A 13,891-nucleotide genomic window follows, 5' to 3' on the forward strand; every position below is an offset into this window, starting at 1 on the left:
TATATATATAGCAATATTATAAAATATATATGCATTACATCTACCATATATATATTAATTTAGATATAAATGAAGTTAATAGTATTCGTTGAATATAAAATGAAATATAATTCAAATAAAACAAAAGGTCAACTACACATGATGTGATGCATGGCCTCCAGCTACCGTTATGTCCTAGTACTGCTGCCACCTAAATTTAATTTACAATATTTTTCTCAAATTTTTTATATAAATTTTATTATTAATGGAAAGAGCCTCCTCATGCTTTTTTAATATACTCTATTTCTCCTGCTTAATTGCTCTGCATGTTAGGACAGTACTTTTAATCCCAATATAAAATGGTTTTGACCATCAATTTATGAACATAAAATATGAGTGGACTTTGCTTTGTCTTCCTAATTTATTGTTTAAGTCACAATACTTCGTGTTTTGAGATACTCTCGACATGGAACTTCGAGTCCTCGGATACTAAGCAGGCAACAAACATATATATCTTGACATTATTTGTTTAAGATAAATATATTGATTGTAAAATGGTAATGCATTATGCACGCACGGGTTGCATTTTGACTTTCTTATTTGTATTATATATTGACTTTTAGATAAATATCAACTTCATCATTTTAAAAAAAAAATTATTTGTACTTTGTTTATTATTTTTTTCTTGTCTCTTTGTTTATGGCGTGCAAATTATGATGAAATAATATTGCCATTTCTTTGGGAATGCTAAAAGTCAAATGACTAATATATTAAAACCCAAAAGTCAAACTTTAAACTAATCCTATGTCCCTAAGCATAATTTACATGAACAAAGTCAAAGTATAATACTATATATTCTCTGTTGCAAATTGTTTTCCTTAATAAATCAGAATACAATCACACACACATATATATAAATATACTAGAACCAACATTACGGTAACCTTTGTTTAGTTTTATTTATAAATATTATTAATTATATTTATCAAATTTGTATTATTGTCATATAAATTTTAAATAAATAAATAATATTATATAAAAAAATGATATAAATATATTGAATGAAAAATTAAATTAAAAATTTATTTATAATTATATATATATAATTTGATAATCGTTTTAAACATAAATAATAATTTTTTAATAAAAATTAAGATTATGTATTATATATTATTATTATAATAATATTTAAATTTATATAAGTATTAAATATTTAGTATTGTATTAAATATTATTATAATAATAATAACATTTGAATTTGAATTTATATTAATACAATTATTGTATATGTAGTATTATATTAAATATTAATATAAAAATGATAATTTATCATATTTAAATTTATATTAATATGATTAATAAATATCTTTTAAAAATATATTCTGTTAAATATTTAGAATATTCGCTAAAGTTAACAAAAACATTGGTTAAAGCAATACTATATATTGAAAGTTTGAGAAAAAAAATTACTCACGAATAATATATATTAAAAGCTTGAGAAAAAAAATTAATTTTTTCCTATAGTTTTTTTTATTTGGTGTGGAAGTTTATGCATTGAGGATTTGTACCTGATGCTCCAAGACAGGGTTTTTGATCTCTCGTGTTTTGTTGGACGAAAGTAAGAAAAAAAAAAATCAACCTTAATTGTGAACAATATTTTTTCAATGGGATGAGGACTTTGGTAAGTGTTTTTTGTGAATGCACTTCTCCTTCTTTTCGTTACGTCGTACGATCATCGAATAAATTCAAACGGTAAATGCAACAAACACATAACTGACAACTTTCGTATGATTTTATAACTGACAACTTTGGTATGAGTTTATATTTTTGGTGTTATTAGATTAAGAATCCTTTAAGTGAGTAAATAAATAAATAAATAAAAGTTACATAAAATTATTAAACAGGTGAATTATTTTTACCATCTTCCTTGACTACAACTCTCTCACTTGGCTTCTCTTCATCAACTTGTTCGCTGTCATTGCGATTGTGATTGCGATTGTGATTGTGATCGTGATGATGATCAGGATCACCACCATCATCAATAACTTGAGCTCCAGTAAGAAGCTTGGCTCGTTGAGCTTCAGAGTTCCAATCCGTTTGGCCCAAAACCACCAACATGGTCAGAGCACAGCAGCCCTGAGCTGCCAGAAGACCAAGCCAGAGCCCTTTGAAATCAAACCCGGCGAAAAAAGACAAGACTAGAGCCAGTGGCATTCCAACCATGTAAAAACATCCCAAGTTTATGTTGGCTCCCACTTTGGGCCTGGCTGTTCCTCTGAGGACCCCACAACCCGTTGTTTGAGGACAATTTCCGAGCTCACAAAGCCCGATAATTGGCAAAACCAACGATGTTAAGGAAATAATATCTTTGTCTTGTGTGAACATAGTAGCCCAAACCTTCCGGACCATAACCGCAAAGACCAGAGCTACTAGGCCCAATGCGAAGCTACAAGAGAGGCCTACAATGGCGGAGAACTTGGCTTTTTTGGGCTGGTTAGCACCGAGTTCATTACCAACTCTTGTTGAAATGCTGAAACTTAGCGAAGATGGGAATATGTAGATTAGTGCCGTGGTTTGGATCAAAATGCCCATGGAAGCCACGGTTGCTCTTGGGTTTAGCAAAAGCCCACATAGCAAGATCATGATCTCATACCACCACCATTCGAGGCAGACTGAAATGCAACTTGGAATGGCCAAATTCAAGAGTGTTTTCCAATCTTGAAAACAATCAGTGGAAATTCCCCCCCATGTTTTCTTGTGGGCCCCAGAGACTAAGATGTAGAGGATTAAGGAAGCCACAAGATTAAAATTGGTCAAAACCCCACTGAGAGCAACTCCTTTAATTCCCCAATTAAGGTGAGAAACGAAGAAATAGTTAATGGGTATGTGGAGAAAGATTGACAGAGTGGCACAGTAGGTCAGAGGCAGAGTAATGGATTGAGTTCTGAGATAAATCCTGAGTGGGTGTAATAGAGATTGAGCTAAAAGGTCAGGAAGAGAGTATAGAAGATAAGACTGAGCTTCCATGGCAATAGCTTCATCTTGGCCACAAAGAATAAGAATTTTTTTCATGTTTAACCAGAGAAGAGAAATGGGTATTGAAGTTAACAGTAAAAGAAGAATTGTTCTCTGTAAACAAAGTCCGAGCAGAGTGTTCTTCTTGGCCCCAAAAGCTTGGCCACAAATGGGCTCCATTCCCATGGCCAGCCCAGAGAGGATCGAGTAACCGGTGATGTTGGCGAAACCGACGGCAAGTGAGCCACCGGCTAGAGCGAGCTTGCCAAGTTGGCCGAGGAAGAGCATGGAGATCATTGAACGAGAATATAGTAGAAGCCCCGTGAGTATCATTGGGAAAGCAATTCCGGCGATTAAGCTAGCCTCGTCAACTAGACGGAAAAAATGAGATTTTTGTGGGTTAGCAGTTGAAGTAATAATTTGTGTCGTTTGCTTCGTTTCTATTGTAGTTTTCTCAGCTTTGTTATGGGTGGTCGTCGTTTTGATGTCGTTTTGTATGAGTGGAGTTTTGAGTCCGTTGTCGTTTCCCGAAAGGCCGTTATTGTTGATTGGATTATGGTAATGGTCGTGCGATGGATTGCATTTGTTGTTGCTGAGGGGAGTTGATAGCTGACACATTCTTTTTTGTATTTGTTTGAAAAATAAAATAAAAAAGAATTTGGTAGTGTTCAAAATAAGCACACAAAACACCAAGTAAAGAGGGAGAGAGAGAGATGAGGGAGGAACCTTGGCAGTTGTGTGAGAGAGAGAGATTTTGAGGAGAGAGGAACTTGGAAGTTGAGGGGGGTTTAGAAATGCAATTATGGGGCTTTTATAGAGTCTCTTTGGCCAAGGTTTGAAAATGGATTTTTAAATTCACTTAGAAATATCGAAAAGAATCAGAATTTGGTCAAAGATTCTGATAGATATTAAGAGAAGGATAAGAGAGATAGGAAAAGATGGCCTTTGCCTTTTCATAATGTCCAAGAGACTCATGTTGACACGGAATTGGCAACATAATATATGGCTCGGTGTCCCAACGCTAAGGTTCCTGCCGTGCGCCGTCTTGTCTCCTCAAGAGGGTACGACCACCCTCTATTCTCCTTCACTGTTCCACTAACTAGTGCCCAACTTGACAAGTTTGGTGAATTGGTAATTCTTTTGAAGAGTCACACTTTATTAAGCAAGCGGCGAAACCTGCTTTCATTGCCGACTTTGTTATTAGTCACAAGTCTAAAAAGGTTAGAGGAAACACTACTGTTAAAACAAGTGCTGATCTATTATTTTTATTTTTCCTCCTATTCCTTTATAGTCGGTAAAACTGAATACTCTCCTAACTAATAATCATAAAAAATATTTATTTTATTTCTTTATTATTAGTTCTTCAATATTGGATAGTTTTAAACAATCAGCCATGATAACACCCCAAATGGAGCACTATCCTTGATGATTTCACTACGGAAAGGGATTGAAACCAAACTATATTCCAATTATGTGTGTTCCAAAGTCTTTATGCAAAAGCTACTCATTCAAAGTGTCCTTTATCCACAATTATATATATATATATATGCATATAGAATTATCGAATTGCACAAGCCAATAAATATCTGTTTCCAATTAATGTGCTCCATTGAACTGTAACAAAGTTTGGCTTGTTCCCCAAATTTGAGCAAGTCAATTACCCAATTATTTTCATATACTTATGTATTCATACACAACATGTCAAATCAAAGTTGACCAATATTTTGGACACATGGAATGTATCCATACCAAATGATCAATGCAAAAAAAGTGTTTAGGTAAAAAGAGTACTTTCGGTCTCATCCAATTATTACCTAATTAAACCAAAGACTCATTCCAAAATGGAAAATAAATATTAATTTTATTTTAATTACAAACTCATGAAAATCACCTTTTACATATTTTTTGAATAATGGAGGCCCAAATGGACACCAAACTTATTGGGTCCCACTTCTCTCTGAAAATGACACCCTTATGCATATCATCACTTAAATTCAGCACTGTTTGCTTTCCCAGAACAAATCATGTACGTGCGTTTAGTATCCCAAAGATTATCTTCTTTTCTTTTATTCTATCTAGCCTTTTAAAAAAACATTTATTTTATCATATTTTTATGTTTGATTATATGAAGCAAAGATGATATTAAGATTAGCGATTGGAATTGGATAATGTTAATATATTGACTTGGTATTTTTATTAATAGTGCAAGTTCAACTATGATGGGGTATAATCTTTTCGTAAGTTGATACCACTCTTTGTATTTTCCTAAGGAAATTTTGTATGGTTTAATGGGCACGCAATATGCATGTTTATTTAATTCATTAATTATGTTGATAAAAAAAATTATATTAGTGGTCCATGATAATTTATTTTATGTTGTCATGGATTAGTGAGTGTCACATGATAATTCTGATTTTAAAACTACGTATATATTATGCAATCAAGACTAAAAATAAACAGGAGAAGCAGTGAGTTTAATTTTCTACCTGAATAATTAATGAAAATTAAAGAGTAATGATATGTGCACCTAAAATATATGCTCAAACATTACATACAGTGGTGTGTCACTACTTTTTAAAATAGTGGGTCTCAATTTTAATAAATGAATTGTTTTTGCTAAACTGCCACATCATTTTGTATAATATTTGACTATATATTTTGAAAAGTATAGCTAGTTGAGAAAAAAAAATACATATATATATATAAAATAATTAATTATATTCATTACGAATATATATTTGTAATTAAATGATAGTGATCGACCTTAATGAAAAAGAAAAGATAGACACCAATTCACAAAGTTAAATGGATAACATCAACTACTACAACTACTATTACTTTACTCATTAATATTCATTTTTAACCGATAAAAAGAGAAAAAATTCAAAATGATCACATTGCATATAGAAACGTCAAAAACTTGAGTATTCAGTGGTGTTGCCCACGTGTTAATACATAACTTTGCACGTACGTACTACGTGTTAACCATTTCCTTTTTAATTCTACATGGTTGATCTTATTAAAGAGATCAAATTCTATTACCTTTATTCTTAATTCCAACTTTTTATTTTTCTCCTCTTATTAAATAAAATAACACACATAAAAAAAGAGAAAGAATAAAAGTGAGAACAGTAGGTGGGTGATGTAGAGCTGACTTTATCTTTTAAGAGAGAATTAATGGTTTTTTTTTTTTTTTTAAAAAAACAAGGCCACTAACTTGACTGAAAAAACATAAATAACAAAATAAGAAAGATACTAGAACTATTATTTTACTATATAGTCTCCTATTCCTAAAGCAAAGGAATTTTCTTTTAAAACAATAATATATATATATACACAAGTTTGAACTTTTTTATAATTATTAGAGAGAAATAAAATCTTATAATTGTGATGAGACTTGTACCTTATATATAATTGGTATACATATTCTTTTTACAGTAGCAGTGTTTTTCCTTTATTAATTATAGTTTTGAAAATACAGAATAAATTATATACACATACAGTCACAGACACATGCATGCATGCAGACCCACTTTTAGGTCATTGTGTATGCATCAGTGCATATATTCGAATGAGCTTGCTTAGGTTAACTTAGAATTATAGACGAATGAAGATGAGGGAAAGTGTTAACTATATATTATGGCCAATATTATAAATTCACATTAATTGGAATCCCGATTATAGTTAACATTCTATTATATTAATTAGCTGACGAAGATGCACTTTAATGGTACTTAAGTAGTATTACTAGATTCCACACTACCCCATCTTTTCTCAACATTAATATTCATGACCTTACACCAATAAGTTGGGGCAACTTGGAAAAGGATATATATAAATATATGCATTACACTTTAGTCTAATTTAGATATTTTTGTGCAAAATGATTTCCGACACTTTAAACAGCTAGTCGAAATTTTAGTCATGTATCATTTTTGACCATTTTCACAAATTATATATATTGCATATAATTGCACATTGTAATAACAATGTGCCTTTGCTCTTATATAAATATTTATATTACATATTGAGAGAGAGTTGTAAAGGTAGATGGTGACACTCACTATACATTTAGTGTTACTAGTCGTAGTGAAGTTCCGTGATGTGAGATATTCAAGCGTGAAAAGATCAGTAATACTGTGATGATGATCATGTATATATATATATATATATAATGCTTTGGTGATCCATTATCTTGAAATATATATAAAACGTTATGTGTGGTCCCAAGATTTTATTATACTACTATTGGATATCTCTTTCTTCAAGTTAATTTTAGCCATTGACAGATATCAATAAACAACTAGTGTACATGTTTCTTTTTGCCTTCTTGGGTCAACAAAAAACTACGCTATTGCTTTGTATAAAAGTAAGTGAACTGTCACAAAATTTGAGTCTCATTGATTGCTCAAGTAGTCTTTCCCAAATTCTTTTGACCATCTTAGCTGCTATAGCTATAGAGGAAGGCTGGATAAGATGTTGGCTTGAGTTTTGTGCGGAGATGAGTGGAGCTCCATCATACACCCAATTCAATTACTCCACTGGTCTCTCTGTTCTCAATTGATTGATGTTAACACAAGTATATCATATCATATCATATCACACACACACACATATATATATAATCATATACACATACATTCATTTATATATATATCAAGAACTGATTAAGTTATTACATCTTTTGGACCACCTATAGCTTAATTAATTATTTTCTTTGCCTTTTCAAGATGAACTAATGATCTTTTATGTGCAATGTACTCAAAATCAGCCATATATTATTAAAATGTGGATTATTACATATTTTATATAAGGAAAAGATATTACATCAACAATATATTGTTCAAAACCATTTGCATGCGCAAGTTTTGTTAAATAAAATTCAAATTCCATGGTCATGTCATAGGAATTTTCGTCAATTGGACCAGTAATAAAGAGGTACGTTTAATTTAAACTGCTTTGAGTTTTCTAGGGGTTGATGTAATCTTTATAAAAATTAAAATTTAAAACAACCAAAAGATAGTATAGTCCTTTTGCTTTGTCCCCCCTTTATTATATGTGTGGGACATCACTGTGACAATGAGCATTAAGAAAACCAATATTGATCAGAGGATCACATGCATTTGCTCTATATATATATATATATATATATATTGCTGAATTAATATGTGGCTGTATACATAGAGTTGGTGAGTACGAATGCACATTCATCTTAGCTTTAGAATTCAAAATTAGAATAGTCCAACATTTAGAGAATGACATGAACATCCACCAATAACAAGACTCATATGACGTTAAAGGCTGAGAATAAATCCACTAAATCATGATCCAAGTCCTTGCAGCATTGAATCACACCTTTATCGCACTCACGCAACTTTTCCAAATAATCTTCCATTATACATATACATATATATTAATGTATATCTACATAATTTAGTTTTTTTTATCAATTACAGTTAGTTGACAAAGAGTATATATTAATAATACATATATATATTTCGAATAATTAATTAGAGTAATAAATCAATTAATAATACTCTGTTTTTTTATTAGTTTATAACTAAGATGCGTACGTAATAATGATTAGACATATAAATATATAGGGATAAACATGGTTTAGTAATCCAGCTGGACATTAGCTAGCTTGTCAACATAAATATATAATTTTTCATCCATAGTTTTGAGAAGTTGATGGATGTATTAGCACATTCTTATGTACTAATTTTCAGTTGCATGTGACTATATATATATGCGAGTCAATTTTTAATTATCAGAGAAATACACTAATTAATACGTCACGAAGTATAGTTAATCAGTTTTCTATTATTTCCTTATTTTTTATCAATTCTACAATATAATACTTTCACTTTTTTTTTTCTTTGGAAAAAAATGAATGACTATAAATCAAGAGTCAAATCGTTAATTATCTAAGAGTGTTGTTATTTGGTACCTTATGGTGTCACTACAAGAAAAAATACTTTCAATAAGACCGAAAAGTATTATCAAATATATACCATAACACTTTTTGATGTGTTAAGGAAAGCGATGTTATAGTAGGTCGGAGCACTTTGCATAACACTTTTCCATAGTTATAGACATGTGTTATGGTATAGCCTACAATAACATTTTTATTGTGTTATTTTAATAGTTAGATAAGTATTTCATTATGCTATTTATAAGTAGATTATATAACATTTTTTTGTACTTTTAAAGTAGTGTTATGATACACTTTATAATAACACACTTTCTGCATTATAGAAAATAGTTTGGATAAATGCTTATAAACTAGTGTTATTGTAAATTACACAAACACATTTTTTGTATTATTCTAATATTTGGATAAGCTTGAATTATTATTATATAAACCTATACATTATAATTATTTTTTATTTCTTTAATTCAATCCCGCTTCATTTAATATACTTAAGACACCCTTAACATTGTACAAATATATTTTTGAGTACAAATTATATGGTTCATAACACATGTAACCAAATAATTGTGTCAAAATACATTCAAGATTATCTAAAAAATAATCCAAAAGTCTTAAGATATTCAACACTGCCTAATTAACATAAACAAAACATTCTCACAATAGTCAACAAAATAGTCTTAAACAGTTACATATTCAAAAGTAAAGATAAGAATTCATGATCTTCCAAATGTCAGCACACCAAAGCCTTCCAAATCAGATTTTCTTTTGCACTTGACTTGTTGAATCTGGTAAATAAATTGTTTGATGCCCAATGGTGGATAGCACTAATTGCTAGTACAATCATCAGAAGAACCAAAAGAAATGCCACACCAATCTGTTGCAAAATAAAAAAAGACGTCTTTAAAAAGATAAACACAAGAAACCAAGGAAAATAAGGAGGGTCTGTAAATTATTTCTCACCGTCCAAGGTTTAACTACTACTGTAACAACCAATGTTGCACCAAGCAGAAGAAGAAGACCAAGAGTAACAAATATATATACCACTCAAGAGAGTCTCCAATTATCATCTTTCTTAAAAGCAGGTTAAAACAATTTCCATGGAAAAATAATTATTTTGATAATGTCAAATGTCTAAAAGCAGCAAAATTTAACTGAAAACTACAAATACAAAAAGCAAAACAAGTTTGCTAACCATTTGTAAAATCCACAAGAAAGTGACAGTAGAGCTGGAATGCAGATCAAAGGAAGCAAAGCAGCAAGGAAATCAACCTTTGTTGGAACTTCATCATATCTAGACTTTATAACCTCCAAATAGGATACACCAGAAAATGCCACAAGTACAACTGCAACGAAACCAGAAGTTAATAGCATACTTTAAAAATGCAATTAAAAATAAATATATATAAAAACCTCAAGAACTTGGCTTATAGCACGTTTTATTTTAAAGGAAATGAATTGATATGATATCAAATTATATATTTACCTGTGAATATTCCAACACACACGTTCAACTACATATTGGAAAATCACATTGAAAATCCTTGTACAATGTCAAAAACTACACATACACTCAATATTCCTCTCCACTTTCGACACCAGTTCATGAGAGAGTAAATAAAAACATCGATGATAGGAACAGGAAAAAAAGGCGCAATATAAAATTTAATTTTATAATTTCAACATTCATGTCTATGAGTTATATTAGTTAATGAATACTGAACACATCTTAACAAACCTTTCTCTTTTAAGTAACCAGTTTATCCATAAAAATTAAAATATAAAGCAACAAAACTAGTAAACAAGATGTGTCCACAGGCAGTGTAAATGAATCACAACAATAACAAAATCTCCCCACTATCCCTAAAGACAATACAAACAGAGATCTGAAGCATCATCCATGTAGCTTGGACTAGGTGCACCCAACTAGAGTATCTGACTCTATCCCTAAGTAAGACTCTTCTTCACAAGGATCTATGAAAATTCTCTTGTTTCTTTCTAGCCAAATCACCTCAATTATAACTGAACCCTGCATTCCACATAATCCTACTTTCCCACTTAAAAAAAATATCGAATCCACCATACAATGCAAAAATAAATGAGCAGAATTTCTCTGCTGTTTAGGAATTTTGAAAGGTAAATTTTACTTATGAAATGAAAATGAGCAATCAGAATTAAATATTCTACTAGTTTACATAAGAGAATAGTTAGCATAATTTACCCATTTAAGTGACCTCAATACATTAAGCAACAACAAAAAAAAGTGACCTCGGTATAAAGTACAATTTAATGATAAGTGAAGGGTACATACCTCAAAAAGGAAAGCAGCCAAGCAAGAAAGCCCTGCTGCAGAAACACTGAATTTTTGGAGTGCATAACAAAAAGCACAGTCAACTAAACAATTATGGAAGTCAATATTTCTACATAGAAAATTGAACGAATAGAAAATTTTGAGTGCATAAATAGAATAAACAATAAGAAGACATGTCTCACTACAGAGAAGAAATGACACAGAGGTTATAGGCATCACTAGCCTATAAATTGACACAGAGTCAATTTTATTAAGGGGCAAAAAAAAATCTTACCATAGAAGTGTTACCATTTAAATATTCTCTTTTTTTTTTTTTAGTTTTTCAACCCTCAACGAAATATATATTCTATTTCCATTTCCATCTGTATTTCTATAAACCAAATTTTATAATTTAAAATAATTAAAAATATATGCAAACACAAGAAAATCCTACTTGGACTGTTATGCTTAAATCATTCTAAATAGTACTCTTTCTACCATTTTTTTTAATAACATATGCCACATAAAACCAGAAATGAAGTCTTAAGGAGGCTGCAATATTGACCACCATTCTAACTTGGTCAACCCATTGTTCTCTACCAGTCATTTTTAAGGAAAAAGAAAAAATCAGAAACATAGTAAGATCAAAATACTGGTGTCACATTTTATTATAATGATTCTTATTTCTGACCAAGTGTTATACCTCATAATTGTTTAATACTCCAACCATAGAATTGAAACCAACCAACCTAGTACAACATTCAATGTGACAGCTTACAACTCCAAAGCCTTTTCTTTTCTCCTCATATTTTCCTCCCTTTCTTACTTATCTCATGCATCAGATACTCTTAAACCTGGAGAGACTTTTAATAATTATGAAACCTTGGTTTCTTCTAATGGGGTGTTTGAGCTGGGATTCTTCAGTTCTGGTGATTCAAGCAATGAGTACATTGGAATCTGGTTTAAGAATGATAAGAACAAGAAGGCAGTTTGGGTTGCAAAAAGAGCAAGTCAGCCGAGGGTGCATTTTCTTTTGTCATGGCTTAGTCTTGATGATCTAGATAAAGGTTCCTTTTTTTTAGGCTTTGACAGAGAAAGCAAAACCCAGTTCAATATCTGGTTGGGTGAAAATGTATATCAAGAGATTGGCTTTTGGGAGGGACAAAAATTCAGATTATTCTTCGAAAGCTCTTCAGATAATCAACTTTAGTTATGTATCAAAAAAGAAGGAGACTTATCTTACTTTCAATAACAAAGAAAGCAATGTGTATTCATGGTTTGTCATGGCTCATAAAAACAAATCAGAAACACAATAACAAAAATCCTCATAAAGCAAAGAAAAACATAATCCCAAAAGACAATAACAAGTACAGAAGAACAAAATAACAAAAGATACATGGTTATTTGGCTTTATGAATTTCTTATTGTTTGGCATTATGTCACTAAGCGTTTTGTTTTTGATATACTGTTGTTCAAGTATTATTTTGTTGTGGTTGAATGTGACTCAATTGGTACAACAAAATTACCTTTACAAAGCTTGTGATAGGTTGAGTTTGAAAGATCATTGAATGTATTCCTTGCTATTTGACTATTTTTTTCATGTTCATAATAATGGTGTTGGCTTCTATTTTGCATTCCTGGTTGCAGATTGATACAATTATGCTATTTGTAATTTATGTATAAATTTTATTCGGCACATAATGTTCACAAGAATGGATGTCAACATATTTTATGAAGATCTACTTTGAAATTTGAAAGCAAAAGTACCTTGAGGGAGGCATTGGATAAGTAAGATATTTTTTTCTTGGTGTTATGGAGTATATAATATTCTTATTCTAGAACAATGCATTATGCTATATCAGTCAATTAAAACTATTTCAGGTCTGATCAAATTAAGGCAGTAGAAATCCTTAGTAGTTTCTGCATAATCTTAGCAACATTAGATAGTCTTGACTTGATATGCACATATGAAAGTTAAACTCTATTGGCCTCAAGAGTTGTGTTGAGACTACAATTACGTTAAGGTTTTAGAATATCTTTATGCTCTAAATTTGAACTCTTGCCACCACAAACAAATTTCAGATTCCAAATTTACAATTGGCTTAATTGTATTCAAATGATGTGAGCAGTTGCTGCCCTGTTTTCATGAAACTTTGGTAATTTATATGATTTATTTTTTTCCAATTCTTCTTGAAAATGTGTTTCTTTTTTTATTTGACAAAGCTATTCAAGAGACATTATTATCACCATTCACAGTCCACCGACCATCCCATCCTTGTTCAGGAGGAGTTGTTATGGGATTTTCATGGTTGTTAAATCTAACTAAATAGTAAAGCTTTTCCTAGAGAAGGTAAGCTCAGGATCAAGTTCTTTCTCAGTTGTTGAGTATTTGTTTTGTGTTATGATAGGTGAAATTACACCGTGTTTTGCATTCTTAGTTTTCATGTGTGTATTTATATAAAAAGTTTCTTTCGAAATTTTAGAATCATATAGACAGATCCCTATGTTACTTGAATTCTTCCATGCAGTTTTGAGAGTCTATTTTGGCTTGGGTAGTATTATATATCCTCTTGTTTATTAGGGAATGCAAAATGTGAAGATTATTTTTACTGCTTTAATTATTCTCCGAATGTGCATGCTATGGCAAATCCTCAGCAGTTTTAATTAAACCGTTT

At 30.8% G+C, this 13,891-nt stretch overlaps 1 protein-coding gene and 1 long non-coding RNA gene across 2 annotated transcripts; both read right to left on the reverse strand.

The window, feature by feature from the left end:
• Positions 1-1,749: 1,749 nt before the first annotated feature.
• LOC133834786 (protein DETOXIFICATION 49-like) lies at positions 1,750-3,783 on the reverse strand. The gene has a single exon (XM_062264538.1). It carries the CDS (start codon positions 3,610-3,612, stop codon positions 1,876-1,878), a length of 1,737 nt encoding a protein of 578 aa, XP_062120522.1. The 5' UTR covers positions 3,613-3,783; the 3' UTR covers positions 1,750-1,875.
• A 5,707-nt stretch (positions 3,784-9,490) lies between these two features.
• Positions 9,491-9,948, reverse strand: LOC133780371 (uncharacterized). The gene is made up of 2 exons (XR_009869266.1): positions 9,890-9,948; positions 9,491-9,803 (listed from the first exon to the last, which is right to left on the reverse strand). It is a non-coding gene; the product is annotated as an uncharacterized LOC133780371 (long non-coding RNA).
• Positions 9,949-13,891: the final 3,943 nt, after the last annotated feature.

Source organism: Humulus lupulus, chromosome 5 (genome assembly GCF_963169125.1).
Source record: "Humulus lupulus chromosome 5, drHumLupu1.1, whole genome shotgun sequence".
Taxonomy (NCBI): domain Eukaryota; kingdom Viridiplantae; phylum Streptophyta; class Magnoliopsida; order Rosales; family Cannabaceae; genus Humulus; species Humulus lupulus.